At 38.8% G+C, this 18,854-nt stretch overlaps 1 protein-coding gene across 1 annotated transcript in view; it reads right to left on the bottom strand.

The window, feature by feature from the left end:
• ITGA3 (integrin subunit alpha 3) overlaps nt 1-18,628 on the bottom strand; it is a 79,753-nt gene extending 61,125 nt beyond the window's left edge. Inside the window, exon 1 of the mRNA XM_032238134.1 lies at nt 18,095-18,628. Within this exon, the coding sequence (XP_032094025.1) occupies nt 18,095-18,327 (233 nt within the window). The 5' untranslated portion in view covers nt 18,328-18,628. The remainder of the gene's footprint in view (nt 1-18,094) is intronic.
• Between the last annotated feature and the right edge of the window lie 226 nt (nt 18,629-18,854).

Below are 18,854 nucleotides of genomic sequence, written 5' to 3'. Positions count from 1 at the left end.
ATTTGACTGTACAAGATGAGTGGAGATTTAGGAAGATGAAAATTTATAGGAAAGAACTGAACTAAACAAAAGCCTTGGAGGGGTATTAAGTAGTTTTCATCCTAACCCTTTTCTTGAATACTAGATACAAACCTTTTTTCTGGAACATTTTGAACTGCTGCAGATTTGCAACCCCAAGTAATGATGTAAGTGAATATTGAGGTTAACAGTTCTAGGCATATTCACTATGAATTACCGAAACAGGTATCATGGACCTGGGCATAGCCTTTGGCTTTCTGCCTTTCTTAGCTTTAAATTTATTAATAGATTCTTTTAATCATATATAAAGGAATGGAAAACTGGCATGCTGCAAAGTAAGGCATCAGGATCTAGCATCAACTTTATTTTCAAAAGTGCCTCTGGAGATATTAAGAGGGAGATACTAACAATTTTATTATTCTAGCCTGCAGGTTATAACATAATGTATAGTTATCGGTTGAGTCATAAAGCAATAAACATTCATTAAGGGACAACGTTTAACCTTATATACAGTCAGGAAAGTAACCATTAAAAGAAATGGGGAAAACATGATAACAAGATCCCTTTATGAAACAGAGTGTTAGAGGAAGTATTGCTAAATGCAGTTGTGGCTTGAACAAAACTGTCGATCGTAGAACAATCATCTTTTGTGTTTTCAGTAACAATTTTATTTTATTGGAATTGAGCCAGAATATTTTCACTCTCTGAAAATGCTCTGTGTAACTACTAAGTGCATCAGAATAACCTAAATCCTGAAGTAAATCCAACAGAATATAACGTATGTAGTTCAGGTTGAACGGTGGACTCCATGTTTGTTTGCAAACGTTTCATTACCCAACTCTGATGATATTTACCTAGTTGGATAATGAAATGTCTCCAAGCAAACAACCAAATTCAGAGAGCACTAATTACTCTTCACTAAAGGCAAAAGTGAAAGATATTCTCTAATAGCCATCCAGTAGTAGCAAAGTCATTGGGTGTGCAACAGAGGTGGGTTCCTACCAGTTCGTACCTATTCGGTAGAACCGGTTCGTCAAATCTACCGAACCGGTTAGAAGAGGTTCCACCAGTGGACCCGGAAAGCAGGCCACACCTACAGAAGAGGTTCCAAAAAATTTTGAAACCCACCACTGGCAAGGATCTTGTAACTTGACAGCTTTAAGACTTGCATGCTTCAATGCCAGAGTTTCTGAATAGCTACTTGGACCGACCTAAGTACTAATTCATAATTTCATATCTGGTCACATGGGCAGCAAGCCACTCCCATCTGGTCACATGGGTGGCAAGCTACTCCCACAAAGGAGGCCACACCCACATAGTAGGTTCCAACAATTTTTGAAACCCACCACTGGTGTGCAAGATTTTTAGGACATGGCTGTCACATACAGCAATTACTGTATATTGAAACTATAATCTTGTTAGTGCTGATTGGAAGGTACATAATATTTAAAATATTGCACACTTTCATGTAGCTTTTTATTATCATACACGAAGGGCATCCTTCTTGTTAGTAACTAAACATAAATCAGTTGCTAACACCAAAATTGCCCCTGGTTTGTAAATCCTACATCAACTTTTGCAGAGATATTAAATGTATTATACTTAAAAATCAGTGTAGCTATCAAAATATCCCCATAAACAAAAAATCATGAAAAATGTTGGCAGACACCTATAAAGCTCCTCCTCATTGTGAACCCATAAGCCCCCCCCCTCATTGTAAACCCATTGGAAATAAATTTGATTTCCTTTGATAAACAAATTTAGGGTAATCAGAAATCCAAAAGGGGTTTTATTACATTCTAGTACTTAAAAGCTCCAATGATTAGGTTTTAATAGGTTGGAGGCTACTTTAATAGGTTGAATTATGAATTTGTTTTGAAAAAGAGATTATATTATGAGGAGATTCTGTAAAGAAATAAAGGGACTACTTTCATTTTGAGGGTAATAGTGTCTATCAGTAATATGCCATTATTTCAGTAATTCACTGAGTCTTAATTTGGGGGAAATATGGTGGCAAAATAGCCAAATTCCTATTGGTTTTCAGCATTTGGCTAAGATCAAATATTAAAAAATTATTTTGCACTCTATACCAGTGTTTCTCAACTTTGGCAACTTTAAGTCCTATGGACTTCAACTCCCAGAATCCCCCAGCCACAGGACTTAAAGTCGCCAAGGTTGAGAAACACTGCTCTATACGGACATTCCTACAGAATGACAGTAACAAATGTAGCAGCCTGAAGCTTATTTTCATAACGGGAAAAATAATAAATTGAAGTGGCAGCATATTAAAGGTGGAATGGAGTAAGCTTACAAGTTTATCTTCTGGTAAGTGAGTGCTTTTTGATTAGCTGCTTCCATTAGGGGAGCTATTTTGGGAACATCATCTTTGTGGTAGCCCTTTTATGAGAACCCATGTTTATGAATAGTATGTTCTCAAAATGTTCAATTGCCCATACCATCCAGGAAAATAATTGCACTTAATCCCACAACCAAAACCTTGTGATGTCTAAGGGAGAGTAACCAAAGCTCAAATATAAGCTTCCAAGGAAAAAATTAAATCAGCCCAACCCTTGTCAATTATAGTACACTAGTTCCTAGAGTTAAATCTGGAGTTGCAAGCCTTCTGAACTACTCCCACTTAATACATCATGAATAAATCAAAGCCATGTTCACACCTGCCTCTAACCACAACCCAAAACACGTCCTGGCATATCTTTGCTTCTGTCGTAACTCTCTGACGTGGTCTTCATCTCATTCCCAACTTATGAGTATGTTTTCCCTTTTACAATACTCTCCAAAGACTGCCTCCATGTTTTATGACTTCTGTTAAGACTTTGTCATTTTGTAGGGGAAATCAGATGGCTGGCAATTACTAGAAGGCAGGGGAATTGCAAATTTCATGTTGATTCAAAGGTGAATAGCATTACAACTAGATGATGGAGAAAAGCTTAGCATTTGTAAATGTACCAAAACCAGGCTTGGATTCTGGTCTGGAATACCTTTCAAAAACATACTAAAATCTGGCCTTTGATCAGATATAATGCCAATGGTGAAACTGCACAAACTGCTGTGTGAACCCACCTGAGATTGTAACATTTTCACAATGTATAAAAGTAGTACTACATCATAAAAAAAAATTTTTTTTTTAAAGAATGCAACAGAATGGTATAGGGAACAAAGAAGAAGGACAATACTGGCTAGTTATTAGTTATGAGATGTAAAATACACTGGAAACCAAAGACTCACAGAAAAAAAAATAAGAACCCAATGAAATCTCATGTCAAAATATATACATACTTAACAGAGTTAAGTAAGTTAACATTCTTACCTTGAAAACAGAGAAAGGGGGAGACTGACATTTGACTGCAGAAACTAAGCTTGTCAAACATGCTAGGTTTAACCAGCCAAAATGTATCATGGTCTTAATTTTAAACATTTTACAATTTCAGCTGCAGGGATTTTAATAAACATAAGGCACAATGTGTAGACTTGATGATTTCCCTCATTCTTGGGTTTCTTGTATCTCTTTAACAGCATCACAAAAAATAGAAAGCTTGAAAGCCTTGTTATCTCCTCATTCTCTTAGTACAGCCTGTCTCTATTGGTTTTCTAAATGCTTTAGCAAATAAAAGTCATCAATCCTGTTCTGAAAAAAGTCACAGAGCTATATTTGCCATATTATATAAAGAACTCTGCATTTGTTTGTGTGCATTTCCTGTAAGTGTACTAGAGGCAAAAGACAAGTGCACAATAACTTCAATTTCCCAAAGAAAATGTTGAGTTATAAGGAATGGTAATTTTAGCAACTTAGACTAAAAAATAAGTTAACAAACATCTCCAAAAGGTAACGTACCATAGTTGGGAACCAAAAAACCAGGAGCAATAGAAGTGCAAATATAACAACATTTCTTTTTGCTTTCAAAGTACAATAAGCTTTGCAAAAACTAGCTGCAACATCTTGCAAGAATTGCTCAGTAATGACACAATCTTGTCTAATTAAGCACTTTAAAATACTTTTTAAGAATAGACTTCATTCTCTTTGAAATAAAGGATACGGGATTGGTTTATGCTGGGTTGTTCCAGAAGAGAATTAAGGAGCAAAGTTCTCCCCAAAGGCAAAATAACATTAAGCACTGTCAAAATCAACAATTGGTGATACTTGCCAGAATCAGACTGCTTATGAACAAGAGTTTGCTAGTTAGCGAAGATAAGAAAAGGAGCATTACATGAAGCATTTGAATCCCTAAAGAGCTTGTACCACAGTTGCAGAATGGAAAAAAACCGACACCTTAAATCTATTACTGGGCCTTAAAAGACGGGCGAAAGGATTTACAAGGTCAATGTCAGTTCTGAACAGCCAAATAGGCATGGGCCTGTCTCACCAAAGTACTCATTAGAAATGGACATGAAACAGAACCATCTATCAATTAACTACTTAAAAACTGGGCTTGGCTAAAGCTAAGTGAAGGAAAGGAGGAGGAAGCAGAAATAGAGGAAAGGAGTGCACTGAGTCCCCTCCATGCCTTCTGGGTAAGAATGGAAGCTTACATAGATTAGCAGGGCTGTGAGTAAATAGATGCCATTGTCCACCACCAAGCTTCTCCCCTGTTGCCTTGAGTTTGCTGAGACAGTAGATCTCAGCTCAGTAGGAAACTAGCATGCTCATATACACCTTTCTTTGGGTTCATAAGGCTCTCTTCTTGTTTCTATGGTTTTTCTTTTTTTTTTTGCAAATACTTGGATTATTTTAATAATTTTAAAAATGGACATCTTTTTGTCTTTTTTCTTGTTTAGTAACTGAGTTTTGTTCCACTTTTATTGTTTTTATTTTTCCTCTTATTAATATGTGTAAGCATTTATAGATACACACACATACATATACACATATACTTTCCAGGTAACAATAAAATGGAACTTTCAATATAAAGTTTAACTTAAGACTTAAACCTTTACTACACAGCAATTAACTTGACTTGATATGTATCCTTTCTTCATCCCATTTCCAGTGTTACATTTAATTTTGAATAAAAAACTAAATAACCATAATGCTTGAAACATTAATATCCTAAATAGGCTTAAAATTAATAGAATATCCACATTTTCTTTTCTCTTCTTTTTCAATTACTTTAAGATACTAAGTAATAGAATGTTAATACTTTACTGTAAGTATGTTATATAAATATCATTGCACTGAAACAACATGCTACTGTATATCATGATTTATACTAGTGCAATAAAAAGGGGAGGGGGGAATGAAAATAGCTACAGAGAGAGATTTAAGGATTTAATAGTAACAATTAAAGGGGGGTGTACACCAGAAGTCCAGTCCTTTAGCTGGAAGCTGCCCAGAATATATATATAAAGATATCAGACAGATAATTATCCAGAAGAGTTGGAGAAAGCAGAGGAGGGAAAAATTCTCATCGTTTCCATCTTGGTAAGTGATGATTTTTGCAATCAAGTGATGATTTTGGTAATCATAACTTTTCATAGTCACAATTGCAGTTGTTTGGAGGATGGGCAAACTTTCCATTACAACTCTTGGTGAGTGCACCCACAATATATTTCCAACTTTTTATGAGCTCCCAAAGCACTCTTCAGCATTTCTTATCCTTGGCAACTTTAAGATGTGTGGATTTCAATTCTCAGAATTCCCCAGGTAGGATAGGGAAATTCCCCAGCCAGAAATTTTGGGAGTTGAAGTCCACACAACTTCAACTTGCCTAAAGTTGACAGAAACAACACTAAAATGTCAAAAGGGGAAACTGACATATTTAACTTCAGGAGAGAGCTGTCTAACCTTCATGGAAACCCACCTGTATTATTTCCTGGATGTGAAAAGATACCTGCTAATTTGAACTTTGATGAGAGCTCTTTCTATGGTACTAAAATGCCCATCTAGCTGCCACCGAGCGGAGGCACACGTTTCTTTTTGAAACAGTCTTTCTAGGAATCACAGCTACTTAGTACAAAGCAGCCATCCATTTACTGGGTTTCCAGTCCAGTCCAAAAGATGCAGGTCACATTGCAGCAGCTTTTGCAAGCACCTGCTCCTTTCATTTTGCTTTTTAAGCCAAAACGTCATCCAAGAAATGTTAACACACTGTTTTTTTTGCTGAAAGATAGCACATTGTGCAAAGGGCTCCTTGAAGGAGCCAGAACAGGGCTTTCTAAAGGAATATGAGCATTGTTATTGCTGCCAGAGATAGTAGTACATGGGCTATAAATGTAAAAGCCGCCACAAAGTCCCATTTTTTGGTCATTAAGTCTTCCTCTTTGCAGCCATGTCTAGACTTCAGTTTCTGTGTAAACACATTGTCTGGATCAGGTTCATCTTTTAATTCCTGACCTTTGCTTGGCACTTCCCCTTGGGCAAGAGACTGTAGAGTAGGGTGAGCCACCTGAAGCTCTGTATTGCTCCAGAACCTTTTTTTATAGCCCTAGGAAAACTATCTATGTTGTCATTTAAGAATGGACAATGATTTGATGGTACATAATAAATCATAAGCTTCCAAACAGAGTTAAGGAAGGCTGTAGAAACAGTCGTGTGTACATTAAGGTAATCTTAAATTTGAAAATTGCCGAATCCCTTTAAATCTGGGAAGCCATATGTTGTAATGTAAGCATCTACTTTGCATTATCAACCCACCTATTGTCAGCCTCCCAAAGAAGAATAAGTGTTCATCATCATATGTTGACCATCACCTACAAAACCAGCGTAAACATAAGCTGAAAACCATGGCTTGACTGCCCTGGTGACAGGCAGCAGAAGCAATTCAACTGAATTAATTTCAGATTGACCAAGAGTTCTTGGTGCTTTCTCAGTTGTTTATTGGTGCTTTTTAAGCTTGGTTGGTGTTGTTGTTTTGCAGACATTTCATTACCCAAACTAAGTAACCTAATCAGTGCTAGTAAGGAATGCAGTTTGCTGTAAATTTATGTTCTAGGGACTTGCCTGTCAGTGTTGGTGGAGGTGTCCTAAGAAATTCTTTGGTTGAGCTGTTTGCTGTTGGCTTCTTTGGTAGTTTCTTTATTGGGCTGTTGACTTGATTGCTGGTCTGATGTTAATCTTGGAGTTAATCTATGCTGATTGGGGTGCTGATTGCTGGTGGAGAGGTGCTTGGGTCTATCACCCAGCCCAAAAAGAGACAAACCTTTTGGGCTGAGTGATAGCCAGGCTTTGGCTGCTTAATTAAAAAAAAACATAATCTTTAAAAATGGAATGGTTATAAAAATGGAGAGCACCTCACCTTTGGTTACTGCCCGTCCTACTTGATCAAAACCTTGCCCTATTAAACATGACAATTTTTAAGTGCCCAAAATGCTTCTTTATTGTTGATTTTACCCATAAATCGGCCCAGCAGCCTCCTTTCCTGCAACCTTCAAGTTTAATTCAAATCAAAAAGTCCTATGGAAGAGAAATTCAAGCTTGGAAAATTGGTTCTGGATCCTGGCTTTGATTCAGATTAAACTCTTGGGATGTCCCTTCTTGGCCCAAACATAAGAAGAATGCAATCAGCAAGCAAGCAAGGAAATACTCCTTTTAGTTCATAGGGAGTATATTCACTATGATTCTTGCTTTTCCCCTTTGGCCCGTCAGGAAGCTGCTCTTATGCCAGCAGAAAAGTCCAGAAGTTCATCAAATCTTTGGAATGTCTCCATGGAGGCTTCTTCAAGTTGAGCAGCAGCTGCTACTGTCATAAATCACTGCAGCGCACAAGATATCCTTGTTAAAAAGGGAAGGAGAGAGAAAATCTCCAGCTGTCTCAAAATTATAAAAGCAACGAAGTCTGAGCTTTCCTCTGTTTTTTATAGCTTAAGGAAAAACTAAATCAATTAGGGAATTGATCAGAATGGCTCTAGATACAAAATATGAACTGGGGATTCAATGACATTTCCTTGCAAGATCTCTGCAGGATACTGTAACTTTATTCTTTCAGTTGCAGCCAGATTTACCTGCATGTCATCTAAACAAAGGAGCTGAACCCCAAATTTGGTTTTCAATTCCTAATTGAACATCCAACATGTATCCTCAAAAAGGGATTAGCTGTTAGTTAGACACTCTTCCTCAGTCAACTAATTAATTGGCATCTGAAGAAGCATCAAGAGATAGCAGCTCAGTTATAGCATGCACCTTTGTATATTGAAGAACTCCATCTCTCTCCCTAGCATCTAAAGCAGAATTTTTCAACCTTTCCAGGTTTGCAGACTGGTGGAGTGGGGAAAGGGGATGATTCTGTGCAAGCAGCGGGCAAGCACATGCACAGCAGGCATGCGCAACTCTGTTTCCACAAGCGTTAGACACGTGTGCCAGCCATCTGCACAAATGGAGCATGCCAGTGGTGGGATTTAATTTTTTTACTACCTGTTCTGTGGGCGTGGCTTGGTGAGTGTGGCTTGGTGGCTGTAGCAGGGGAAGGATACTGTAAAATCTCCATTCCCTCCCCACTCCAGGGGAAGGTTACTGCAAAATCCCCATTTCCTCCCAATCACCTTGGACTCGGGAGGCAGAGAATAGATGGGGGCAGGACCAGTCAGAGGTGGTATTTGCTGGTTCTCTGAGCTACTCAAAATTTCCACTACTGGTTCTCCAGAACTGGTCAGAACCTGCTGAATACCACCTCTGATGCATGCACACCAGTGGTGGGTTGCAAGCGGTACGCCCAGGTACAGGTGTACTGGAGCCTGCCCGGAGCACCAGATACTGTTCTGGTACACTGCTCTGGAGGAGGGCCCACCCACCCGTCTGAGCTCCTTACCGGTCTTTTAAGTCTTCGGCGCTTCCGCGCATGGCAAGTACAGCACCTGTACGACGCTCCGCAGAGCAGCTGGAGCGTCGCAAAGACTCATGGAGATGCTAAGACACATGCGCTCACCTCACTGCGCACATCCATGTGGACACCGCCAGGGCCATTCCAACCATACTGGTTGGAACGGGACCCAGAACCCACCACTGATGCACACACACCTGCCTGCTGCTTGTGCAAGTGAGGACATGTGCACACATGCAAGGACCAGTTCCAAATGGTTCAAGGATTGGTAGTGGGCTGTGGCCCAGGGATTGGGGACCGTTGATCTAAAGGATCGCTTGGAGAGAAACTCCATTTGTAATCTTAGATATTATGGTATTATGGGGAGAGACCCAATTTCATTTCTGTCAGATGACTGCACAGCAGCGAATCCCATTATTTACAACCTAATTAAAAAATGAGGGTGTTACAGTCTACACCATGTTAAGGAAATGTTTTTAATGCTCTTATAGGATATTGCTTTCTTTGTGTCAGCATAAAGAAAGCAAAACCTCATAGGAGCATTAAAAACAGTATATTCAGCCACTGCAATCTGACAGTCATGATTTATTGCTTAGCATTTCATGTGATCAATAATGTTGGTTAATAACCCATGGCTGAAATAAATTCTGCCTTGACACTTTCTGTAACTCAGCCAAGAGGCAGTAGTGAGCCAAGTTAATATAAAGTGATTTTTTTTTGCCCTCTCTACAATAATGAAAGTGAAACAACCTAACAAGAATTAAATAAAACAAGATCACCATGCACTTTTTCACTGAAGCTGCTGCATAAAATATTGACAAAAATGGTAAAGGCAGAAGAAAGTGATAAATGTATTTTGAGGCATCATTTCATTTTATATTTGTTTGAAATTCTCAAAATGGTTGACCTAATAAAGTGGTTTCATTAACTTTAGCTTTATCATACTAGATACATGACATCCAAATCTCAAATCATAGCCTTCTAGTTCTAGTAATATTGTATCGCCTAATATCACCCACATTACTTTATAGAAAGAAAATGAGGAATAGACAAAAATGGTAAAGTTGTACAGATTTATTAGAATACTGTACACATGATATCAAATTAAAATATATATAGAGAAGACTTGGCACTAGAAGGCTTCGATTGCCAATGGTTTTAGTTTTTGCAACTCACAGAAACTTATGATTTTGAACCTGATAAAACTATTTTTGAAATGGAACTGTGTACAAATAATGAACAGCTTATTGCCAACATTAGAACCTTTTGTTAAAATTGGAAACAGAAGATGAATTAATTAAAAATTGTATGACAACTTGACCAAAAAAGGTTCAATATAACATAACAGTTGTGATCAGTTGCAAAACATATGGATAAAGGGATTTGTGTTACTTTACAGGTTGCAAGAGAACTTTTACAAAATTCTGTATAGATGGTAATCATTTCTAGATTTGTTGTTAGTTGAGAAGTTGTCTCTGACCCATCGTGACCCCATGGACAACGTTCCTCCAGGCCTTCCTGTCCTCTACTATAATTTGTAGTCCATTTAAGCTTACGCCTATTGCTTCAGTGACTCCATCCAGCCACCTCATTCTCTGTCGTCCCCTTCTTCTTTTGCCCTCAATCTTTCCCAGCATCAGGCTCTTCTCCAGTGAGTCCTTTCTTATCATTAGGCGGCCAAAGTATTTGAGTTTCATCTTCAGGATTTGGCCTTCCAAAGAACAGTCAGGGTTGATCTCCTCTAGGATCAATCAGCCCATCTTGCCTGATCTTATGGGGCAAACATAGACTATTGGAGATAGGCAAAACCTCAAAACCATATCTTAGGCTAGGAAGGCCTTGATAGATGACTAGACAATCCATGACCCATCTTTCTTTCCATAGAAATGTAGATTAGTTCTGTTTCCCTCACATCATGTCTCTCAATAGAGGTCAAGTAACGTTGTCCACTCCTCCTTGGCTAACTCATTATTTGCCTGAACTTTGCTGGTGGGGGGGGGAACAAAGGAAGGCATGGACCACTTTGGACCACTCCCCATTCCGTCATGTCACCAAAGGCCCTCCAAAGAAGAGAACTCACCTGTTGACCATCAATGTCCTGCAGCCAACCCTGCCTCACCACCAAGCATCGGCATTGCTCCCTCGTCCTTCCCTCACTACCCACTGCTGTTAAGGGCTTTTAAAGATCTGCCTCTATTCTAAAGCAGCCAATAGATGTTCATCAGTTGGACTTTTCTGCCAAGTACTTGGGCACAGTGGCCAAAGGGAGGCTGAAAATAGGGCAGGGACTTGTCCATTGCAATTATGTCATTGCGTATGATTGCCACAATGAGGTGGCATGGCAGTGCAGTATTTAGTGCCGAAGCAGTCACAACTATGCCCAATTCAATCCCACAGGAGTAATGGGTCCCAGATTTTGGACCCATTCTTTAAGTTAGCCCATTTTTGAGGTACAGAATTGCCCTATGACAGTGACGGTTAACTTTTTTTGGATCACATGCCAAAAGCGGGGGGAGCAGGAGGGTTGTGGGCGGGCATGCCAAGACCCATAATGCTATGTGGATGACCCCAGCGCATATGCACATGCGACTCCCTGCTTTTGGTGCACTTTTTTCCACCCTCCCCAGGCTCCTGGAAGTTCGGGAACAGTGACTTCTGGTTTGGATGTAGGGCCGTTTTTTGCCCTCCGGAGCCTTCAGGAACCTTCCCTGAAAGCCCCAGAGGGCAAAAAACAGCCCTATGGCCAAATCAGAAGTCCGTTCCCAAAGCCTTAAAAGAAGGCTGAAGTCAGCTGGCCAGCATGCACATGCATGCTCGAGCTGAGAGAGCAATGCCTCACGTGCCCTAACAAATGGCTCCGCGTGCCATAGGTTTGCCATCACGGCCCTATGCTCTACTGTTGCATAAGTAAAAGTTACAAAAAACAGGAGAGTTTTATTAATATATATATTATTAGAACAATAGCTCAGAGTCACTTTATCGATGAGATACAGTAAGTGTCATATAAATTAAACAAACAAATGCAAAACAATAGAATAAAAATCAATAAAAATCCTAATTAATCTAGCCATCTGGTAATAATTAAAGTGCTACCGATTATCCAGATATATTCCATCCAGTTTTGTTAGCTATGCTGTAGAAGTCATTTCTATCTTCTGGGATGTTTTTTCAATTTCCAAGTCCTGCACGAAGCCCTGATTTTCTGATGGTCTCCCGTCTAAGTGTTGACTAAGATCCGACTAGGTTTTTATTTTATATCAACCATATTTATAGTTGTCATTTTCTCCTGGTATGGTCATTATATCATTTGAAGAGCTGCTGACACAGGAAATTAGAGCTGTCACTTGTCTACACCAGAAAAGGCTTTAATTTTCTTTCTGGCTGGAGAAACCCATTAAAAGCAACAGACCAGTCCACCCCTTTGTCACAGAGATATGGTAGCCTTTGTTTAAAAACAAGAACCAAACAAAACATTAAAAAAAGCCATTAACTGAAATATAATCTAGAAAACTATGCCTTGCTTCAATTAACATTAGTGAAGCTAGCCTTGATTTATACCAAGGTTTAAAAGAGGTGGGGGAGACAACCCTGCCTCTTAAACATAATATGTATCTCCATGGAAACAGAGGCCTGGGTTAAGACAGGGAGTTTGTTAATCAAGAAGAAAAATCCAGTGGTTTGTAAAGGTCTTTGTAAACCACATAAAGGTTGGCCGATCCAGCAGAAGAAACTGCAAGAATGTTAACACGGCCATGAAAAAAATCACACCTTGGTCCTGTGTCTCGGCCTCCCTGTTAGTTAACAAGCCCAAACTGGTCACATATGCAGTCCCAACAAAGGCACACTTTTCTGTCGTGCTACAATAATGTATTCGTGGGAGAATCAAACATACAAAAAGTTGTTCCTTTTCTGTCCCAAGAATTTGAGTACAGAAAATATATATATATAGGCGGATTGATGCAATTATTGCAAAAATAAGCGAGGTAGTAAAGTTTAACTGAAGCCAGTTGTGACCTCCTCCACCCGTTAAAATAACAATACCCAAAATTCAGCAGAATTTTGATCATGTTCTAACAGCACAATTTTTAAAGTTTTAATTTTTGGTGTGCTTGTTTTTACAAATTAAGATCTAAGATAGGTGTGTAAGGCTCAAGTATGTCTTATATATATATATATATTTGGATTAAATATGCATGCATGCACATGCCCAGCTTAAACGTTTCATGAGTTCCCTTTCTAGTAATGTCATCACTGCATCCTCTCAGAGTACAACCATAGATATTTCATTTCAAAAAAGCTGTCCTACGGATTGATTGATTTAATTAAATTATTTATTTTCACGGTTTTGCTCTTGAATTTGCTCTTCTAAAGCAAAGTTATAAACAAAATATTTTTAATCCTTATGAATCTATTTCAAATTTCTCCTTTATCAGTATATTCTTTTTTGTTTCCAAGAAAATACCTGTAGTCCTTGGCTTACAATAACTCCTTTAGTGACTGTCCAAAGTTACAATAGTACTGAAAAATGTGACTTATGACTGTTGCTATATCCTCCTGATCATGTGATCAAAATTCAGACCCTTGGCAACTGACTCATATTTATGGCAATTGCAGTTTTTGAGGTCATATGATCCCCTTTTACCACCCTCTGGCAAGTCAATGGGGAAGCCTGATTCACTGAACAACCTTAATAACTGCAACTAAAGAAGCTTCTTGGATGAGAAGCGAAGCGTCTTCAAAGAAAAATCAGAAAGTCCAGTTGCCTCTTGAAAAAGCACCTTGACCAGGGACAGTCATGACCTGGATGACTGAGAATCTCCATAGACACTTAATAACTGCAGTGATACAACTGTGTCAAGAAAGCACATAAAATGGGGCAGGATTCACTTAACAACTTAATAACACAAAATTTGAGCTCAATTGTGATCATAAGGACTACCTGTACGTCCAACTGTATCTCAGAAGCTTATTTTTTAAACACACACACACACACACACACACACACACACACACAAAGTATCTGCCTATTTTTTAAAAAATACTGTATTATGAAGGTTGAGTTAGAACCAATCAAACTCACTTCTCTCTATAGTTCCTAACTTTTAACAGCCTGCCTGCAGTGGTCTATTTTAGACACATGTTTAATCTCATTGGTAGAAAAAAATTCTGGAAATGTAAAGTGTGCAAATAAATGTGCTTATTTTCCATCTCTGCTCATACAAAGTACCAGAGCTCAGTATCGAAGGCTGCATTCAGAGAGTGTAAGTCGCACTTAAATCAATACAAAAAGCAAAAGTTAATCAGAGAGAGGAGTCCCATAGATTATTATGAATATTAAGACTGCTATTGTTTATATACTTATTAAAATATGGTTTTTCAAACAGATGTACTTCTAAACAAAGTGGAATATGATTTCTTATAAATGAACACTATAAAGATGAAAAAAAAATTGCTTGGCTCCAGATTTTACTTTATAGGGAAATGAACTAGATTTTTAATTATAAAAATAACAGCATATATTGGCTGTAAGTGAAAGTTCCGAATCCAACTTAGGGTTATACTTTTAATGACACTAATTATTGTTAAGCATGCAAAATGTGGGATCAAATTGACACCAGATGTTACCCCAACCTGTGTTATTTTTGTCTTCTCTTTTTTGTGTCTTATAAGTGGCTATCTTGATCTTAAACCTGCTTTCCAGCAGGAATTTCTTTAAACCAGAGTTCCTCAAGTTCCAGATGGATGGATTTCAATTTCTACAGCGATTGGGAGCCATAGATTGATAAACAATAATTAAATTCACCAGCTAGCATTGACCTACTGAGAATTTGGACAAATGAAATTGCAAAAGTTGAGAAACAAGATTTTAAGACTAGGATCTCCAAGGTGGACTTCAACTTCTCCTTGTGGGAGTTGCAGTTCAAAAGTCTTGCAGTTGCCAAGTTTAGACACCGCTGCTTTAACCTATAAATTCTTTATCCTACCAGCATATATACTGAGGCCATCAATATGAATACTTGCTGTCATATTGTAATTATAAAAGTACCAGAAGTGGTGATTTAACAGATGTCAGAAGATGTCATTAAATGTATATAATCAATTACATTAATTTTAGATTTTAACTGACTTGACTTATTTTCTGGAGTGCAGCTCTTTACTTGAATAGATTACATAGCTGGCTTTTTATCTTGTTAAGAAATATTTGACCACACATCCCATCCTAGCCCAGCCCAGCCTAGCCGTGGACTTATGGTCCAAGGACAAAAGGAAAGCAGTAAAATTGAGAAATCTGCTTTAGCTCTATCAGATGCGATCCTTCTGCACATCAGACAGGCAGGCAGTAGGAGGGAATAAAGGAGAATGCACAAATCCCAGGGAATCATCTGCAAGATGAGGCTTGCATTTGCTACAACAAAGCCAAAGGAATAAAGTGAAAAGGATGCCTGCCACATTACTAGTTAGAATGCCCCCCCCCCAAGAACACTGCACTCCCCCCCCCCCCAGAATCCAGCCATGAGCCACCAATTCATGTGCCTTGGAGGGGGGGAGTGCCTTCCTACATCCCCAAATAAGGCAATACTCAGCAACAAACTCTAATCCTTCAGAAGATTAACAAAATAGACCTCCTGGCACCGACCATGTCCTATGTGTGCCCACTAAGGCACTCTGTGCCTGGTGCCCTATTTTTAGTTTAGCTTTACTGGCATTGGGCACCACATTGGGTATCTTTTAAGTTCCCAGAATATCCCTAAGGTAAAAACATTCTGGAGCCTTGTGGGAAAGTTAATGGGGAAACCAGGTTCACTTAACAACTGTGTTACTGAACAACTGCAGTAATTCACTTTACAACGGTGGCAAGGAAGATCATAAATGGGGCAAAACTCAACATATGTTTCACTTAGCAACAGAAATTTTGGGCTCAGTTGCGATTGTTAAGTCAAGGACTACCTGTACAATGATTTGGCATGAAGGTAAAATTCAGGAAACAGAAAAAGTTCTCTCCCCCCTCCCTTTTTCTATATTTCTTTTTCTCTGGGTTTAACTGGGAATAATTTATTTAAATAAGACCTGAGACAGACAAGAGATAAAGATTCACAATACCATACCTCTCTCCCTAGATCTTTTCCTTTCTCAGCTGAGAAACATCAAGCAAGATATATATAGCTACCCCTCTCTTTGCAACAGTAAATCTCTGAGTCCATTTCTTGGAAAAGTCTGTGTAATCCACTTTTGGCCTTCCAGTGAATGGTACATACTTCTTTTTCTATCAGGCTTTTAATCTGCTGCATTAATTTCCCTCTTAGTTCACTTTTTATGGTCAAAGTATATTATCTAAATGAAACTGGCTTTATTGATTCAATATATACTACAGTATCCAAGCTGAATTGAACACATGGTGATTTTATGAACAAATCTATGCAATTTTCAGAACAATAATGCAGAAGTGATTGCTATTCCTATTCTTGCCAAATTCCTAACTAAATGTTAACTAGGCAGCCTTACTTAAGCTTCTTAATTAACTAATAGCCATGTTGGTTTTCTTCTGAAGATAAAGCAGAATGCATTTAAAATTAAGCAATTATATTACATATAATCTCTCTCAATGGTCATTGGTTCCTTCATTGTTATATATTTGAATGACTTTTGAGTGAAGGTTCAAAAGCCCAATACTGATTGCTAAGTAGACCTAGTTATAAAACTCAGTATTAATTTATAAACTTCAGCAGCCAGATTAGGTGATTCATCTTAGTTTCACATGTAATGATACTCCATGTTAGTGAAACAAGAAGGCAATTATGTTCACAAAAGATTGATGGGTCTTTTATCTAAACTGTTTTTTTTTCCGCCTGGCATCCTCCAAATATTTGGGATTGCAATTGCTATGAGCCCTACCAACATACAGAAAATCATGAAGATGGAGATTGTAGTGTAAACCAAAGGAAGAGTTGTGTGGAAGAAACTGATTTACAGGCACATTCAATGATCATTCATCATTGTATGCATGCAAGAAGAAAAACTTGGCTGTTTTGTATTAAAACAACCTACACATTCTGAAGAATAGGTTTACTTTCTTGCTACTGAATAATAAAACGTACACTTTATGAGGAAAAACTGATAAATTAGTACATATTTTGATATACTTTGGCTGATGTCAGCTCAGACTAAATTTAAATGAAAATTTTATGATATTACCCCACTCACAAATTCCTACTCAAAAAGGTCAATTGCACTTCTCTATGTGTCCCTAGTGGCTACTGATTAGCAGCACTTTTGAATAAATTCTTTGTTAATCATACCACAGTACAGTATTTACAAGAGTTTCATGGTTTTCAGAAAATTCTTACAGAAGAAAGTGGGAGAGGATAAAATATACTACAGAAAAAAATTACATACATTCACTTAACTAATGTTGTACCCTAATATCTTATATCCAAATCTGCAAACATGGACAGAGGCTACAAATTTCCAAGTTAAAGCTATAAATCACTTTATGCAGCATGGCTACTTTGAGATGTCCTGGTGCAGATTCCTCAACATCCTTATGGGAACTGTAATTCAACACAGCTAGAGGGCACTAAGCATAAAAAAGATAAATAAATAGATAAAACTCCAGCTAAATAAAAAGCTGAAGTATATCTAACAGGTGCACTGTGCAGAATCTATATAAACCAGTAACTTTATGGTCTCTGTGTGTGCAGGCATCCGCGTGTATTTAAATGCTTGTTACTTGGTAAAAGACTAGAAACAGACTGTCTGCCTCCAAAAAAGGAATCAAAGCATGACTTTTAATTGAAAGCAGACTGGATAAAATATCTGCCTTTATGTTTGCAAAATGAATGCAAAATTGGATTGGGGGGGGGGGCATAGCTTTTTTTTTTCTTTACAGTTCAAACAAGTAGTGTTAAAATGGAAAAACAAATAAAGAATGCTTTATACTCAGCAGAATCCCACCCATATCTATTCAAAAGGAAGTTCCATTGAATTTTGTGAGAATTGCTTACGGGTAGAACAGAGCTAAACCCACAAAAAAAAAAAAAAAACTGATATTCATCTAGATTTCAGGAAACTCTGGCGATCCTTAAATCCAAATGACTTTTAACTCCCGCCACTGTGCTTGCTGAATGAGCCTGTATAACTTACACGTCTGCATCTTCCTGGGGTTCCGGCACAGTTGCACATAAGAACAGAATTATCTACAATTCAGAACACGCGCGGGGGGGGGGGGGATAGTAAAATAAACTCCTTTCCAGCAGTTTCTTCCCACCCACCCCACCACCCAGCAATCTGGTTTTGTTTCCACTTACAGGTATCTTTCCGGTTGGAATTGATGGTGCAGAGCTACTGAGAATCCGAAGTAACTGTCGGGAGTTTTGCCTTTCTTCAGAACCACAAACTTAGTGTCCAGGTTGAAGGCAGCACATCTTAGTGGGGCAAGAGACAACCACAGCGTGTACCCCAAAAGAAGAAGCGGGAGCCCCCAAACCCGCTTCCTTTGCTCGGAGGCTACCAGGAGAAGCTGAAAGTGCGTAGGGGCCATGGCTTGCCAGATGACTTTCCCTCCTGCTAGCGAGCGCCCGTGCAGAATGTGGCTGGCTTGCTGGGGAAGCCGATACAGAATATCGCTGCTGGGTTGGGGAATGTTTTCTCTCGCTGCTGCTGCTGCTGCTGCTGCTCCGTTCGTCGCTCGCAATGAAGACGCCCCAGTTTTCTCCCCGCCAAAGGTTTGATTCTAGTGCTTGCCTTGGGCGGGTAATTAAAGGGAAGCGCGCGTCGTTGCCACCCCTCCTTTCTCTCCACCTTGCACACACTCTAATCGGCTGATTCTCCAGCACTTTTCTTCCGGGGGAAAAGAAACAAGAGCTTATGATCTCTTAAAGGGCCCGCCCAGGTTGGATACCTGCCCAGCACACAAAAGGGGGAGGAGGGACTGATGTGTAGCAGTTAAGGTGTTAGGCATAAACTCAGGAGGACCGATTTCAAATTCACTCCCTATCGTGGGTATCCAGTTGGTTCTGTGGTCGCTTCTATTGTCCGATCTACCTTACAGGGCAACTCTTGGGAGTA

This window comes from Thamnophis elegans, chromosome Z (genome assembly GCF_009769535.1).
Source record: "Thamnophis elegans isolate rThaEle1 chromosome Z, rThaEle1.pri, whole genome shotgun sequence".
NCBI lineage: Eukaryota > Metazoa > Chordata > Lepidosauria > Squamata > Colubridae > Thamnophis > Thamnophis elegans.
This window is presented reverse-complemented; position numbering and strand designations above follow the sequence as displayed.